Consider the following 15,253-nt stretch of genomic DNA (forward strand, 5'->3'; position numbering starts at 1 on the left):
TACAATGAGAGACTGCAGGACCTGAACCTGTTCAGCCTTCACAAGAGGAGGCTGAGGGGGGACCTGGTGACCATCTATAAACTCACTAGGAGGGACCAGAAGGGTTTGGGAGAGACCTTGTTTCCCCTGGCGCCCCCTGGCATAACAAGGAATAACAGCCACAAGTTGTTGGACAGTAGGTTTAGATTAGACATCTGCAAGAACTACTTCACAGTTAGGGCGGCTAGGATCTGGAACCAACTTCAAGGGAAGTGGTGTTGGCTCCTAGCCTAGGGGTCTTTAAGAAGAGGCTTGATGCCTACCTGGCTGGAGTCATTTGAGCCCAGTTTTTCTCCTGCCCAGGCGGGGGGGTCGGACTTGAAGATCTACAAGGTCCCTTCTGACCCCACTTCTATGATTCTATGAGTGGGGAAAGGAGTCCGGGAGAGCTGGTTGTATTTTAATCAAACCTTACTGAGGGCACAGGAACAAACCATCCTGATGTGCAGGAAGAATAGCAAATGTGGCAATCAACCAGCTTGGCTTAGCAGAGAACTTTTCAACACAGAAAGGAAGCATACAGGAAGTGGAAGCTTGGACAAACAACTTGGGAGGAGTATAAGAATATTGCTTGAGTGTTCAGGGATGAACTCAGGAAGGCTTAAATGCAACTGGAATTGCAGCTAGCAAGGGATATGAAGCATAACACGAAGGCTTTCTCTAAGTACGTTAGCAACAAGAGGAAGGTCAGGGAAAGTGCGGGTCCCTTACTGAATGGGAGAGTCAATTTAGCAACAGATTATGAGGAAAAGACAGAAGTACTCAATGCCTTTTTTACCTCAGTCTTCACAGGCAAGGTCAGCTCCCAGACTACTGCACTGGGCAGCACAGTTGGGAGAGGAGGCAAGCAGCCCTCAGTGGTGAAAGAACAGGCTATTAGAAAATCTGAACATGTATAAGTCCATGGGGCCATATGCAATACATCCAAGGGTGCTGAGAGAGTTGGCTGATGCGGCTGCAGAACCACTGGCCATTATCTTTCAGAACTCATGATGATTGGGGGAGGTCTGGATGACTGAAAAAGGGCAAATATAGTGCCCATCTTTAAGAAAGGGAAGATGGAGGATCCAGGGAATTACAGACCAGTCAGCCACACCTCAATCCCTGGAAAAATGGAGCAGGGCCTCAAAGAATCCATTTCTAAGTACTTGGAGAATGTGATTAGCAGGGATCCTGGTTTTCTCTGATTTAAAAAAAATCCCATGGATGGGTGGCATGGACATTGCTGATATAAAGGCATCTCACTCCAGGGGCCAGATCAAGTAATGCATCTATTTTTGTAACATGCTATCATCTCACTGAGCCACAGAAAAATAGTGAGGAGGACCCAGCTAACTGTTGTACTAAGTGTATTTCAGGAACTCAAAGTGGGTGGAATAGGATAACTCGAATGCACTTAAATCAACTTATGCACCTGGTAGGTGGAGTGGAATATGTCCCCTGATGTATCCTCAGTGCTACTAGAGGCACACCTCCTCGAGTGTTAGCATTTGTTCAGTTAAGATGATCAGAGAAATGGAAGTCATAGAGGTCTACATACCAGATACAAAGCAATGGAAGCTCTACCCAGCTCTACCCAGATACAAAGCAATGAAGTCGGGGCCAACAGTAGGAGGATTGCTAGCAATTGAGTAGCTAGGTTTGTCCACACACTGAAACAAACAAATTAATTACAAAGTGTTGTTACATTTGTTGCAAGGAGGATTACTTACTACAGGCTCAGAGGGCAAATAATTCACTTTAGGATATTGTTTGGCACTATAAGATGAGCGAACTAAAGTCAATCTGATATTATATCCCTGTGTAGATGAGCATATCCAGTTACAAGAATCCTTTCTCCCTGCTGTGTTGAGTAGTGTCTCATTCCCATATAATATATTCCAAGTGCATTTCATTTATTGCTCCGTAATGTTCTGTCATCACCAGTCTCTGACAGAAAGTAACTTCATATGCTTGAGTGCTTCTAATTACAAAGGATGCAGTTAAATTTTTGTCCATCTCATTCAACTGCTTTTCTGCCAGGCTACTAATGAGGCTTTGTAAGAAACCTACCATCAAACTGTGTCTGGAAATGTCAACCTATAATACATAGTATTTCTAGTGTGAATACACCAGAAGGCAAGTGAGTTTGAAATGCACTTTAGTGAGTATTCTCGTAAGTAAAATGCAATCATTTTTTTTTCATGGGAAGGAAAGGCTTGCAGTAGAATTTTTTTTTGGATGGATTAATTTTGTATCTGTTTACTGAACTCAGCTGTGCAGTATGAACACCTGTAACAGAAATCCAAGTCTGAATACTGCTAGAGTAGAACGATTTTATTCCATTTATTTGCAATTGGAATAGAAGCCAATACATAACATATGTGTGTGGGCTAGACTTATATTGGTATGTGTATTCTACTGCACATCAAGTTATACAATACATAAAAGAAGCCATCTCTGAGGTGGCATAAAGAAAAGTGTCTAACTTCTTAGGAATTGGGTACTAAAGATTTCTATTTGATATGGTTTCAAAAGCTACAAACACATTTTACATTCAGTGAGACTCGAGTTGTGGGCCTGTGTAACTAAGCAACATAGGAAAAGAAAGTGTACCAATGCTGCAGTAGGGTTTAGATGTAGAGTGTGTTTCAGTAGAAAATTCTTCATAATGAAAACAGCATAAGCAAAAATTGATCAAACTTAGCCTGCATTGAGGTAGAGTTTTATATAACACCTATCAGTCTGGTATTCTAGCACTAAAAGAATTAAGGAACACAAAATAGGCATTGGATATAGAGGAAGGCCTTTATTTAAAAAAAAAAAAAAAAGATGTTTGTATACCTTGAGATGTACCTTATATGGAAATAGTTTGAATTTCTCTGACAGGGAGATCCACATTGCACTCCTTGGGTATAAAGAAAGTTTTTCAGTGCCTGTTTATCTATCCAGTTGCAGAGTTTTGGTAGAAAGTGGAGTTGAAAGGATCAGAAAGGGCAAAAAATATCCATTAACTGCTCTCTGTCACTTCCACCCTATCATTAAGTTGGGGGCAGCAGAGGGGGATTTTATGTTGTAATTAATAGACTCTGATGAGTTAAGGAAATGTGTGGTCTGTGGGCTGACTAGGAAGGGTGCTGCTGCAGTATAGAACAAAGAGGGAAGAAGTAAAAAAGAAGAGACTTCTGCCAGAAGATATTTGTGAAGTCCTGTCAAGTACAAGAAATTTCCAGTCAGTAAGGAGTGAAACCAGGCTTGCAAAGCATGGTTAAAAAGTTAGGATCCCTAGGGATGTCCAGACAATCAAGTAGATGCTTGTAAGAAGCTTTGTGGTATATGCATAACTATGATAAAAAGTCATGCAGGAGATGGAGGACACATACAGTCAACCTGTTAGTTTGATTTTACTATGCTGGTTTAGTAGCCCAGCACCATTTATAATCCATACTACTTTGTAACGTATGGAGGTTTTTTGCTCACCTAAAAAAACCCCAAAAAACAAAAAAAAAACGCCCAAAGTTGATACACAGGGTGCAGACAGAAGTGACAATTTTCACCCAATCTGGCCACAGATTGGACAAAAGTAGTCTATAGCTATGACCAAACAGAAGTGCACAGCTGCAGACCACTTTAAAATGGCTAATCAGGTGAAAATCTGAACCCTCGTTGCATAAGGGGGCAGATGAAGACATTTCAAAACAGCACCTTCTGTAACAACTGTCTGTGCTGTTTCTCAGCCTGTTGCTGTTTTCAGAATGAGAGGAGGGAAAGAGAGTGAAGGGAGTTTGGTTTGTGGATTTTTCAGCCCCCACTGCAGGATAGGGCAGGTGTATTGGAACAACCCCCCTTCCCCCTGCTGGGAACCCCTAGAATGAATTCCCTCTGCTCCCTTTCCCCCCTCCCATTCTGAAACAGGGACTGGCTGGGAGGGAGGAGAGGCTATTTGTAGGGAAAATTGACTGCAGGCTGCAGCCAACAACTAGATTCCTCTTCCCCTGGAACCAACAGTGAGCTTCTGTTTGCTCAGGGGTGGTGGGGGAGCTGCACTTCTGTCTGCACTCACAGTTCAGTTTCGATTTTCTTGAGATGTCATGAAATAATTTTCATTATTTTCTTGGTCAAATCTTGAAGTTCTTGCTAACTAAATGCTTAAGGGCAGAAACTTTAGGAGATTCCCTATTTTTGTACCAAAAAAAATCAGCCCCATACTAGAAGTGTGTGTGTGTGTGCGTGTGTGTGTATAAGGTGTCAGTGATGTTATTGCAAATTCATCTGTTCTCCTCTGTTTGCCTCTTTCCTCTATTTATTTGCAAAGGCAGTGAAGCAATGTGCCATGCATAAAGATTTGTCTTGTTTCATGTTTTTAAGTCGCACCCTGTATACATAACCCACTAAAGAGTTACATTCAGTAGGAAAAGAAGCAAAGAAAGAAGCGAAGACAGATGCTGTGTGTAACAGGAAAGGTACCTGGGGAGGTACCTGAGGTTGCCATCATGCCCCCTTTTGACCACCCCTATCCTGTCATGCTCCCACTCTGGCCTCCCAGGGTCTCACCCCGCTTCCTCTCCTGCCATACCTTGTTATTAAAGTAATGAGGGGAGGCTGGTAAGCCTAGGTGCTTGCTTTCTCTCTTCATCTCAGTATTCACTCCCTTCATCCCTACGTGCTTAAAGACTAAATTCATGTCCTCCAACCACCCCCATAGTAAGACCCATGCCTCACAAGTGCCACTGCAGGTTCATGCACCAACTTCTATGGGCTTCAGCCCTCTTAGTTTTAGCCTCCTGGTCACTCTCTCCTGCAGACTGCCAGCCTAGACCCACTCCCTCTGACCCAGCTTCTGAGTATTGGCCTTGTCCAGCCCTTGGCTTGTCTCACTTGGGTGGGCCCTTTGTCCCCGGCCCCCATCTCCTTGCTCTGCACTCCTGATCACCCCTTTTCAGGCTCTGCCTCTTAGCCCTCCTGGCTTCGGGCTACCTCTACTCCCTGTGTAGTTTTGGATCCTGGCTCCCTCAGTCTCTATTCACCTATCATGGGCCCCCAAGCTCCTGGCAGGGCTCAAAACATCTTGTGCTGCTCAGGCATCCCTCTGGTGTTAAGCCGCTCTTCCCCACCCACCCCCCAGGTGCCCTACTCTGGCTCAAGTCTAGATGTACCATTTAGGTGCCCCCTCCCCCACTCCTCACCCCATCTTGCATGTCCTCCTCCTCTCCACTTTGTAGCCATAAGCCAGTCCACCTGTATAAAACTCTAACCCCAAATAAACCCCCTAGCTATAATGTAACATACCAACTGAGTGTGAGCACAAACCCCAGGTCCTTGGCTATATCACTCAGCTTGCTCCTACCCTGAGTCCTATTCCCTTGCAAATCAGCATCCTACTTGCATTACTCCTAAGGAAATCCAAGTCTGAGCCAGGAGATCCTCTGCAGCTCTCCTGCCCTGGAGCTCTTTCCTCTGCAGCTCCCAGAGCCAAACTGACCACTCTGGCTTGGGCCCTAGGTTTATATGGCTGGAAGCCACAGTGCCTTCCCTAGCTCTGGACACGGTTTTTCCTCACCTACACTGTGAGGCAGGTGTATTGCTAAAGCAAAATAGATTGTGTGTTTAATACAAGGTCTCCTGGAATTAATGTGAAAAACAATGCAAAAAGGAGTCAGAGCAATGAAGAGGATGTAGGTTTAATAGCTTTGAGAATTATAAGGAACTTTTCACTTGTCTATTGCCAACTCAAGTCTAGCACAGATTGATATTTTGAACTATCTGGCTTTTCTTTGCCAGTGTGGAATGAGTACGTGAGGCAGAAAGAGACCCTAAGAGAGGCGAGGGGGAAAAAAAATCACATGATATGCTAAGTTGTCTCTTTTTTTCTGTTTCACTAGAATGGAGAGCAGTACAATCATTCTGTTTCACAGACCTCTGCAGGTAGCAAATGAGAGGGGAATGAAAAACCGACAGTCGTGGCTTGGTATATGAATCTAATAGGGAGCCCATGACTTCAACAAATGAATGTGCTCTCAACAACCTGCATCCAGATCCCTTATCTAAGATCTTTATAGACACAATTATGCCAGATAATATGTATGTTAGAGAGCATGTTCCATCAGAGGTTAAATCTTAAAGTTAATCTCCTTTATGCTTGGTCTTACAGTGCTGTTCATATATGTTATCTACTGTATGCCTTATTTTTATATACTTAAGCCCAGCAATTATTTAGAGACTTAGCTCTCTGACCCACATGCCACATTCTGGAAAAAATGTCTTCCCCAAAACATAAGGCTATAAAATCTTAAGGTAGTTCTTCACTGGGGAAGCCTGCCAATGACAAAACCCAACCCAAGTTTTATGTGTGGGCTGCTGACAGGGGTCCTTCTGGGATGCAGAATTTGTCCTCTTTTTCTTTTTCCAACACGACTTCTTGAGGAAATCAGTCATCGCAGGTCCAGGTTACAGGGCTTTAATGGGAAAAGCTGTGCAACAGGGACCCATTCTGCTTTTTGCAAATATAGCATGGAATATATATAGACAGCAGGGCTACATGAGTATTTTCCTATGTTGTCAGTTGCTCAAAAGCTTTTGAAAATTGGTTCTCAGTTAGTGGGACCTATGCAGTGGGATTCAAAGAGTTATTTTTCTTTGGCTTGTTTTACAGAAAGTAAATCTGGGAAGCAAGTAATATTGACAATAACTCTTTAAGAAAATGTTTGTTGACATCCAAGATCTACTCATGGGTCCTTGTGGTTTTATTAAACTTCACTTTGAGATTGACAACATCCATGATAAAGATATTAAACCAAACCTGGACCTTTGGACAGGTTTCTGTACATAGCCTAGGTGGGGTAAAAACCTATTTTTGTAAGAAAGAAAAACGGGAACTTTTTATGAACAACATAATTTATAATGCTCTAGGTTTGGCATTGTGAAAGCTACAAGGGACATCAGTGAAGGACTTTTTCCTTTGTTTTTACATCTTCATAATTGGCGTACCAAGAAGCTGCCCTTGCCATAGCTTGTTTTGAAAAGAAATTATCAGTCTTGGACATAGATTCTTTAAGCATAGAAATGGCTCACTTGGGGTAAAAAGATCATTCTTGATGTAGAACTCTGATGACTAAAGATGGTATATAATGCTTCGGCTTCCAAAAACAAATCAAGGTCAAAGGGACTGCTTTGTCGCTTGATATGCAAGCATTTCCTTTTTCTATATTAAAGATCTGAGTGCAGGAATTTCCTTGAGCAGTTGTTTGGCTACCAGAGAGGGATCTGAGCCAAAACAGAATCAAATTTAGACATGAATGTGAAATAGAACTTCAAAAAAAGACCCATTTTTAGTAGCATAAGCACTGAGACGCCTATTGACTTTCACTGAAACTTAGCCTCCTTGCCTTAATTAAGGTAGCTCATAATTTGTTCTTAAAGGGAGTGGTTTTCACTTCAGATTTGTATTACCAAAAGACTGTGGTGCTTTTTCATAACGTCAAATTTCTTGCCTGTTGCCATGATTGCCAGGTTACAAGGTATCCTGTTGCTCTGGGAATTTCATATTCCAAGCCACATGTAATATAATTAAGAACATCCATAGAAAGTCTGCTGATGTATGCATGTCAAGGTACCACAGCACTATGCAGATTAAATGCTGAGGCTGATATATAGTATTTGGTATATTTTTTATGTTGAATTCAGTATAAATACCTTCATAGAAAGACCATGTTATTGGAAAATAAATGTTTAAAAAGCTCTCTGTTTACTGAATATTTTCTAAATGTTTTGTGGAGAAATTTAAAAACCAAGGGTGAAATACTAACCACATTGTATTCAGTGGCAAAATTCACTTCAGTGGAGCCAGATTTTTTCATTTTTGTTTGCCAAGATAATCCTTTAGAAAGGTCTGAAGTTTCTGTTTCTAGGGAATTAACTCTGTTTTGTTCTGTTTGCAGGCATGCTCAGTAAACATTATACCTGCCCAAATAACTATTTAGCAAAGTGAGAAAAAAGGAACAAAAATGTGCTGTGACTTTATTCAACTTTATGTCTGTGTGAAGACCTGGAAAACATTTGGGAGAACCAGTTCTTCAAGTTCTTTCCTGAAGGCCCTTTTGAAATGCTTAAGTAAAATTGCTTTAGAGTCTAGACCACAAATCATTAGGGCAAAAGGCCTCAACCCCACTATAATACCCCACAAAAAAAACCCTAGGCACAAGCAAAACCCCATGATTTCAATGGAACTTGGGGGTAAGAGTTTAAGTAGTTGTATCTGACTGCCAAGTTTGGACTTAAATATGTAAATTTATCTTCCAACCCTGTTGACCACAATCCTGCAAAACTTTCATGGAAGTGGATGAAAATGCTGCTTCCATAAGGTCTGCAGAAGCAGACTGTTAAGATCTTAAAATAAATGTTTCTGGAAGGCTGGATTTTTTCTTGAAATGTATACTATACCTTGAACCAGTGTTGCAGACTTGATATGGAAATTGCTGTGTGAGATTCTAGTGAGGTCTGCTTTATACAAAGATGACATACACGATAATCCTAATGGTCCTTCTGTCCTTAAAATCCATTAAACTGCCTAACCAAAAAACCAGTTCCTACAGTAACTTGCTCACCAAATCCCACAGTTCCAAGCATTCACTTTTGCTGTAATGGTTTGTGAAGAACTAAATAAGGTGGTGCTAATTAGGACTGATCAAATATTTTTAATCAAAACTGGTTTTGTTGGAAAAGTATATTGTTGACCAAATGAAACTTTTGCCAAGAAGGTATGTGCTTTTTATGGAAACTGGGACTTTTCCCTGAAGGAAACAGGCATACAAAAATGTTTGGATTTGAGGTTTAAAGTCTACATTTTCCATGTAAATTTAAAACAAAAGTTTGCTTTTGTTTACATTTTCCACAAGAAAAATCCAATTAGCTCTTGTACAAATGCTTCAAGAAACCTAAATAGCAAGATGAGATCCACATTGCTTTTAAGCAAGAGGGACCAAATCCTGGAGAGTAGATAGAGGTGGGAGCACTACCGAGTGCCAGAGAATTTTACTTCCTCGCACACAGACTGCTTCTACAGCACTGGCTCCCCAGGGGCCTCCACTTAGGTGCCTCCTCTCAAGTGGTGCCTTGGGCTGATGTCCCACTCGCCTATGCTTAGTTACACTACTGCATTGAAGAATGAGAACTATGCCATTGAAGACCATTCATATGTAAGTCAGGGCAGAACTCAGCACCACTGAGTTTTGATGGCTGGATACAACCAATCTAACACATTTTCTAAACCTAAGTGTAAAACTTTGGGCAGTTGCAAACAAACTTAAGATAAATATGAAATATGCAAGATTATTTATTGCTGTCTTCTATTTTCTCCTTAACCACCAGGGATCCTGGTTTTCTCTGATAAAAAACACAAATTCTCTGATAAAAAAATCACAAATCCATGATTAAAATGAAAGGCCCCTCACTCACCCCCATGCCCCCTGGCTCTGCTGGTGCCCCTCATCCCCTTCCCCACACCTCCCTGGCCCTGATCGTGCCCCTTTGTCCCTCTCACATCCTCCCCAGACGTGATGGTGCCCCTCTGCCCCCATTCACAACCTCTTGCCACCCCCAGCCCTGCCAGAGGAGGCCCCCAGCTGCCAGGGCAATAGGACCAGGGACCCAGGTCCTCAGCCCCCTGCTCCCTATCACTGCTCACACTCCCTGGGGATGGGAGGGACCCATGCCCCCCAGATCTGTGCATGGGGTGGGGATGAGCTGAGGCTGTCACCCTGCTTCCCTCCCCCAGGGCCTCCACAGCCCAGTAGGTGCGACCCAGCACTGCAGGGAACAGCGGGGCCACACAGAGAAGCTCTTTGCTTCTGTGAGCTCTGCACTGCCCTGGCAATGTGTCCCTTGCAGCAAGGTGCACAACCCCATGCTGTTGCCCCCAGTGCTGCCACATGTACAGGGGATGCATTGCCAGGGCAGCACGGGGCTTGTAGCAGCAAAAAGATCCCCACATGGCCACACTGTTCCCTGCACCACTGGGTCTCACCCACCAGGCTGCATGGACCCCCACGGGAGGACAGCAGGGTGGGAACCTGAGCCCACAGTGGGCAGCCCATGCCTGCCCACAGAGATCTGAGGGGCACAGGTCCCCCTGCTGTCCCCCATGAGCATGCACAGCAGCCAGGAGCCATTTCTCCCCCCAACTGAGCCACCCACAGCCCTTTCCCACTCCCCACCAGGCCCTGCAGCTGCACATTGTGACCACAGGCCCCAAGCCTCACACACCACCCAGTTGGGCAGCAGCCCCAGCCCCTCTCCCACTTACTTGTGGGACCTGCTCTCCACCAGCCTGCAGAGAGGTCTTTGCAACACTGCAAAATCCATGGGTTTCTCCAGTAAAATGAGAAATTTGCATTCTCCTCTGGTAAAGGGTAAAATCTGCAGTTTTCTCCCTTTTTCTTTGGGAAATGAAAGCCCCAGATCCCTGTTAATCACTGTCTTTCAATTTCTTGACAGATGATGAAAATGAAGAGGAGGCAGAGATGAGTGAAGATACAGGTGTGTATGTACTGCAAATCATAAAACAGGCTGAGAAATGTCTTACAATTGATCTCATAGCTATGATGAACATTGCGAGGTAGTTAGCTATGTTAGTCAGAAGTCAATCAGAAGGCAGAGTAGATTTGCAGTAGGCCCGCTGCTTACAAAAGCTTATGCTATGCATCTGATTTACTGTATAAGGTGCAAATTGACCCTGATTTCTATAATGAGCATAGTCCCTAGAGCATATTATGGCCCAACTGAGAAATAAATGGCATTAAACTAAAATTGTTAAATTATGGTAAAAATATACTTTTTAAAACATTTGTACTTCTGTATTGCCCTCTTTTGGGCCTCCAGTGATCCTTTCCTACTCTATCAGCATCCGTTTGGATCTGCTTGAATTCTGCCCTTACTAGTTTTTATGTGTATGTGTAGTCATTTGCTGCAGCCAGTCTACATACATGTGGCTTACTTTAAGCCAGCAGTTCCCAAACTGTGGGTCACAATGCCAAATGGGGTTGCAACTTCAGTGAACGGGGTCATGGCACAGTGCGTTCTCCCATGCCAGGTCTGGCCTGCTGGGCTGCAGATGCCTGGGGAAAGGCAGCAGGGTGAGAAGCCCCTAACCCACAGCAGGCAACCTGCAGGTGCTGCTTCCTGTATGTGGCAAGTGGGGCTCAGGTGCTGCTGGGGTGGGGAGCATGGGGCTGCGGGCCCTGGAGCACCTAGGGAGAGTGGGGGGGCTGCAGATTGGGAGTGAGGGGCACTGGCAGGGTCAGGGGGCTATGGATCAGGAGTGAGGGGCACCTGGGGGGTGGAGGCCTGCAAGTTGGGAGTGAGGGGCCATGCTGAGGAAATGGGATCATAAGTGGGGTTCTGCTGATGAAAAGTTTGGGAAGCACTGCTTTAAGCTATGTAAATATAGACTGGGAGCAGCACGTACAGCCATTCACTTCAGGGAGCTGCATAGCGAATCCAATGTATGTAACTTGGATGGGTGGCATCGGGGTGGGGGATTGGCAGGTCTGGGGGGTTTGTTGGGTCTGCAGAGGGGGCAGTGTTACCCAGGGGGTTGTCTGAGGTGGTGGTGGGGTGTGTGGAAAGGTTGGGGGGCTAAAAATAGCACAGTTGTGTGATGGGAATAATGCAGCCTTGGAGCTGGAGCAAGCAGCTAGGTCTTTCCAGCCCTGGGGCTGCACCGAGAATGGATACAATTGGGTTAAACCTTTTCTGAATTGGGTTACCTCGATTTCGATCTATGTTAAGTTCACCTGAGGAGGCACATATCTTAGATTTGGCATGCCGTTTTTGGGTGATTTAAACCCTCTAGAGGCCTGCATGATTTGGCATTTATATTGCCCTAACCTTATGATACCCGAAACTGAGTTTAGAAGTTGTTTCAAATTTAATTTTTCACATGTAATTGTTACATGGGTTTTTTTGTGTCTCTATATGTGAGTCACATTGACTTTTTAAAGGATTTAAAAATAATATTAAAATAATAATCTTTTAAGCCACTTTGTTGCAGAAATTAGACTTTGTTTCAGTTCTTAACTCTCTTGCATCCTTTGCAACCCCTCTAAGTTAAGTACATGGGTTATACTTTAGATCATCACCAAATTAGGTAACTGAATGGGGAAATTTGCATTTGTCTTCTCTGTGCTTTGGAAGTCCATGAGACCACTACTTCACTTACATGGCAGGACTGATTTGCATTATCCTGGCAAGACATTTGTACTGATCTGGAAGCTACTGAGCCAAATGTCTTCAGAACGTCAAATGCCTGAAAAATATGGCATCAGGAAGACGGTGCATCTACAGGACTTCAATGATATCAGCATGGCAACACTCTATTTCAATATTATTTATTTAACATCATATTATTCCATGGCATATACTAATTGGTACATTATATTTTGGGGATCAGCTGTTGGAAGATGCCATTAATATTTGTGCAGCCAAAGTTAAATATCCTTCAAACGTCTCTTAGCAGTAGGGAGTGTTGCCATCTTGACCTATTAGCATAAGAATGTTAATATTAGTTAGGGATATTTGCATAAATGCCATAAATATATGCGCAGTCTGCATTTAGGGGAGTTCTATTTTTATGCTAATGTAGTTGTCAGGCTGAGGAGTATCTTCTTTTAAATGCTTTGAGGAGAAAGTTGAATAACTTTAATTTAAATAAGGTTGCAACTGCTACTTGCCGCTTTCAGTCATTAATTGAATGATCATTTTCCATCCCACTTGACTTTATAAGGGCATGACTCCTGCAAACTGAAACAGCAGTTGGAGCTAATATTGATGATACTCGAATGCCAAGCTATTCATACCTAATCTATGGTCATAGTTTTATCTTGCATTGTTCCCCTGATGTTTTTTCAATCTTAAAGAATGCTGGGCCTCCAAAAGAACACATTATCAGGCTGTCTCATATGGACCCTTTTTTCTTGAGGTCTCCATATTAATCCAATCCAGTTGCTAAAGCTCATACTATAAGTTCTCATCTTCACTTATAGCCTGATCCAATACCAGTTGAAGTTGGTGGGAGTATATCCATTGATTTCAGTGCAAACCTGAACAGGCCTTTTGAACAACTACAGAACTGGGTCCTAAGTAAAGAATAACAGATGACCAAAAGTGCAGTTTACAGAGTGATGAACACACTTTGAGTAGATTTTCTGTCTCATGTCTCCGCCACCCAGAAGTGCATGTATCTTATTACACTTAGAAACTCTGTTATTCATTTGATTTTCCTTTAAAATAAATAAAGGGGTATTTTAATTCCAAGTCTGCCAGATGATTTCCAGTGAAATCTGCCTTCAACATTATATTAAGCCCAATTTTTAGTGGTGATCATGATTATAAGTTAAGGATAGTGCATTACTGGACTACAATCACACTAATAAATGTGTGCCATCCATATATTTGATTTGCTGAAGTAGGAAACAGTATTTTAAAAAGTGCTATAGCCCATCATTAAACAGGCACTCTAAATTAGTTCCTTGATGGCATTTTATTACTATTTTTTTAAATGAGTACTTTACTGTTCAGGAGGTATATCTTGTAGCAGCTGCTAACATACTGTGCCATTCAGCTCCAAGTGCTCACATCCTATCATATTTCATACATTCTGCCACCAGAATGACTTGAGTCAAAGGGCAGATATAGTAAAAGCTGTTTCAGATTTTTGCAGCTCAATATCCTATATATCCTTTCTTTGAGAATTATATTCTGCATCGGCAGAGGGGAAGATTAAACCATCTAATAGGTCTTGTCCACCTTTAAATTCAGCAGTTTAATACTGCAGTGTGATGGTGCTTATAGTTTTCAGCTACATTAATGGAACATTATCGTGAACCTTCACTTTTGAATGACATGGCCTTCATACATTTAAAACTTACATTTTTAGAAACAGAAGCATGCAAAATCACCTCTGATGCTAGCATAATTGGGTGCACAATTGCAGTGATTGCATATGCAAATTATGGCAGCACATGCTTTATGGGAAACATTTCTAAAAATTCACATTCCTATGCAGTAATGTTTCATTCATATAGAGTTATTTTTGTTGGTGGTGGTTTTTTTTTGTTTTTTAATTAATTTCCTTACTACAGTATTCGGAAAACGGATGAAGGAAAAAATGTCTAATTTACAAATCTATTACTAATTACAAGCATCCTCCTTCCCATTCCATTCTGGGAATGCAGAAGTTCAGTGAAATCAACCCACTGCTTCAGCTCCCTAAGCCATTTAATCGTAACCTGGTGCTAAGCCAAGTACCTGCCAACTCTTCTGGCAACCCTCCTCACACATGCCCAGTGTATGTGTCCTGCAAGATATTCCATTCCTATGCTAAATGCCAAGTTGTCAAGCTGACCAGACCCATCCCTACTTCCAAAAAAATATATTTATGTAGTGATACTAGATTGCCCATTCAAATATACATGTTACAGATATCAGGACACATGCGACACAACCAGACTATGTGCATATGTGCTTTGTGCACATGCCTGTATGCTGCAAAATTGCAGTTCAGTGCCACAATTTGATACCGGAAGCTCCTGGTTTAAAAAAAAATGGCAAAAAACAGCAGTGCAGTACATGCTTCATGAGCAGTGCAGTGCATGCTGGAGCAACTGGAGGCTGGGTCCTCTAGGTCTGCCCCAGCACCTCCCTGAGAGCCAGGAGAAGCAGGGAACAGAGCAGCTTGCCCAAAGTAGGCCATTTTGCCCTGCACCACAGCATATGTGCATGGGCGTGTGCAGCCTTCAAATGTAGTAGCACAAATTTGTGCCTCTACTTTTTATGCCACTGCAAGCACACGCCCTTGCACATGGGCACATGGCCATAGGGGGCATTTCCAAGGCTGAGAGAAAAGTGTCAGGCCCTTGTCACTGAATGGAAAAAAAAATCATCAAGGTCCAAGGTCTGCTTGAGTCTAGATAGCCCATCTTGGTTAAGGCAAGCCTTAGTGTTTGTAGCTTATGGCACAAGCAGGGATCCGGGTTTCCCGTTTGCTGCAGAAAAACTTGGATTTTCCCTTTTAACAGAGAAAAACACAGATTTCTCTTTAAAAGGGAAAAGCTGCCTTTTTCCTCTTTAAAGGGGAAAATTTAGAATTTATTTTACTATAATGATTGAGGTGCTGGTTGGCTTACAAACTCCTTAAAATTGTAAATATATCTGTGTTGACACCTACACAGTCAAATGGGTC

The 15,253-nt window shown here is 42.7% G+C and overlaps 1 protein-coding gene across 1 annotated transcript in view; it reads left to right on the forward strand.

Moving 5' to 3' along the window:
• Window positions 1–15,253, forward strand: part of MACROD2 (MACRO domain containing 2) — a 1,470,564-nt gene that overhangs the window by 1,340,408 nt on the left and 114,903 nt on the right. The window contains exon 9 of the mRNA XM_019549129.1: window positions 10,510–10,551. Within this exon, the coding sequence (XP_019404674.1) occupies window positions 10,510–10,551 (42 nt within the window). The remainder of the gene's footprint in view (window positions 1–10,509; window positions 10,552–15,253) is intronic.

The sequence above is a fragment of the Crocodylus porosus genome, unplaced genomic scaffold (assembly GCF_001723895.1).
Source record: "Crocodylus porosus isolate Cpor-Errol unplaced genomic scaffold, CroPor_comp1, whole genome shotgun sequence".
In the NCBI taxonomy this organism is placed as follows: domain Eukaryota; kingdom Metazoa; phylum Chordata; order Crocodylia; family Crocodylidae; genus Crocodylus; species Crocodylus porosus.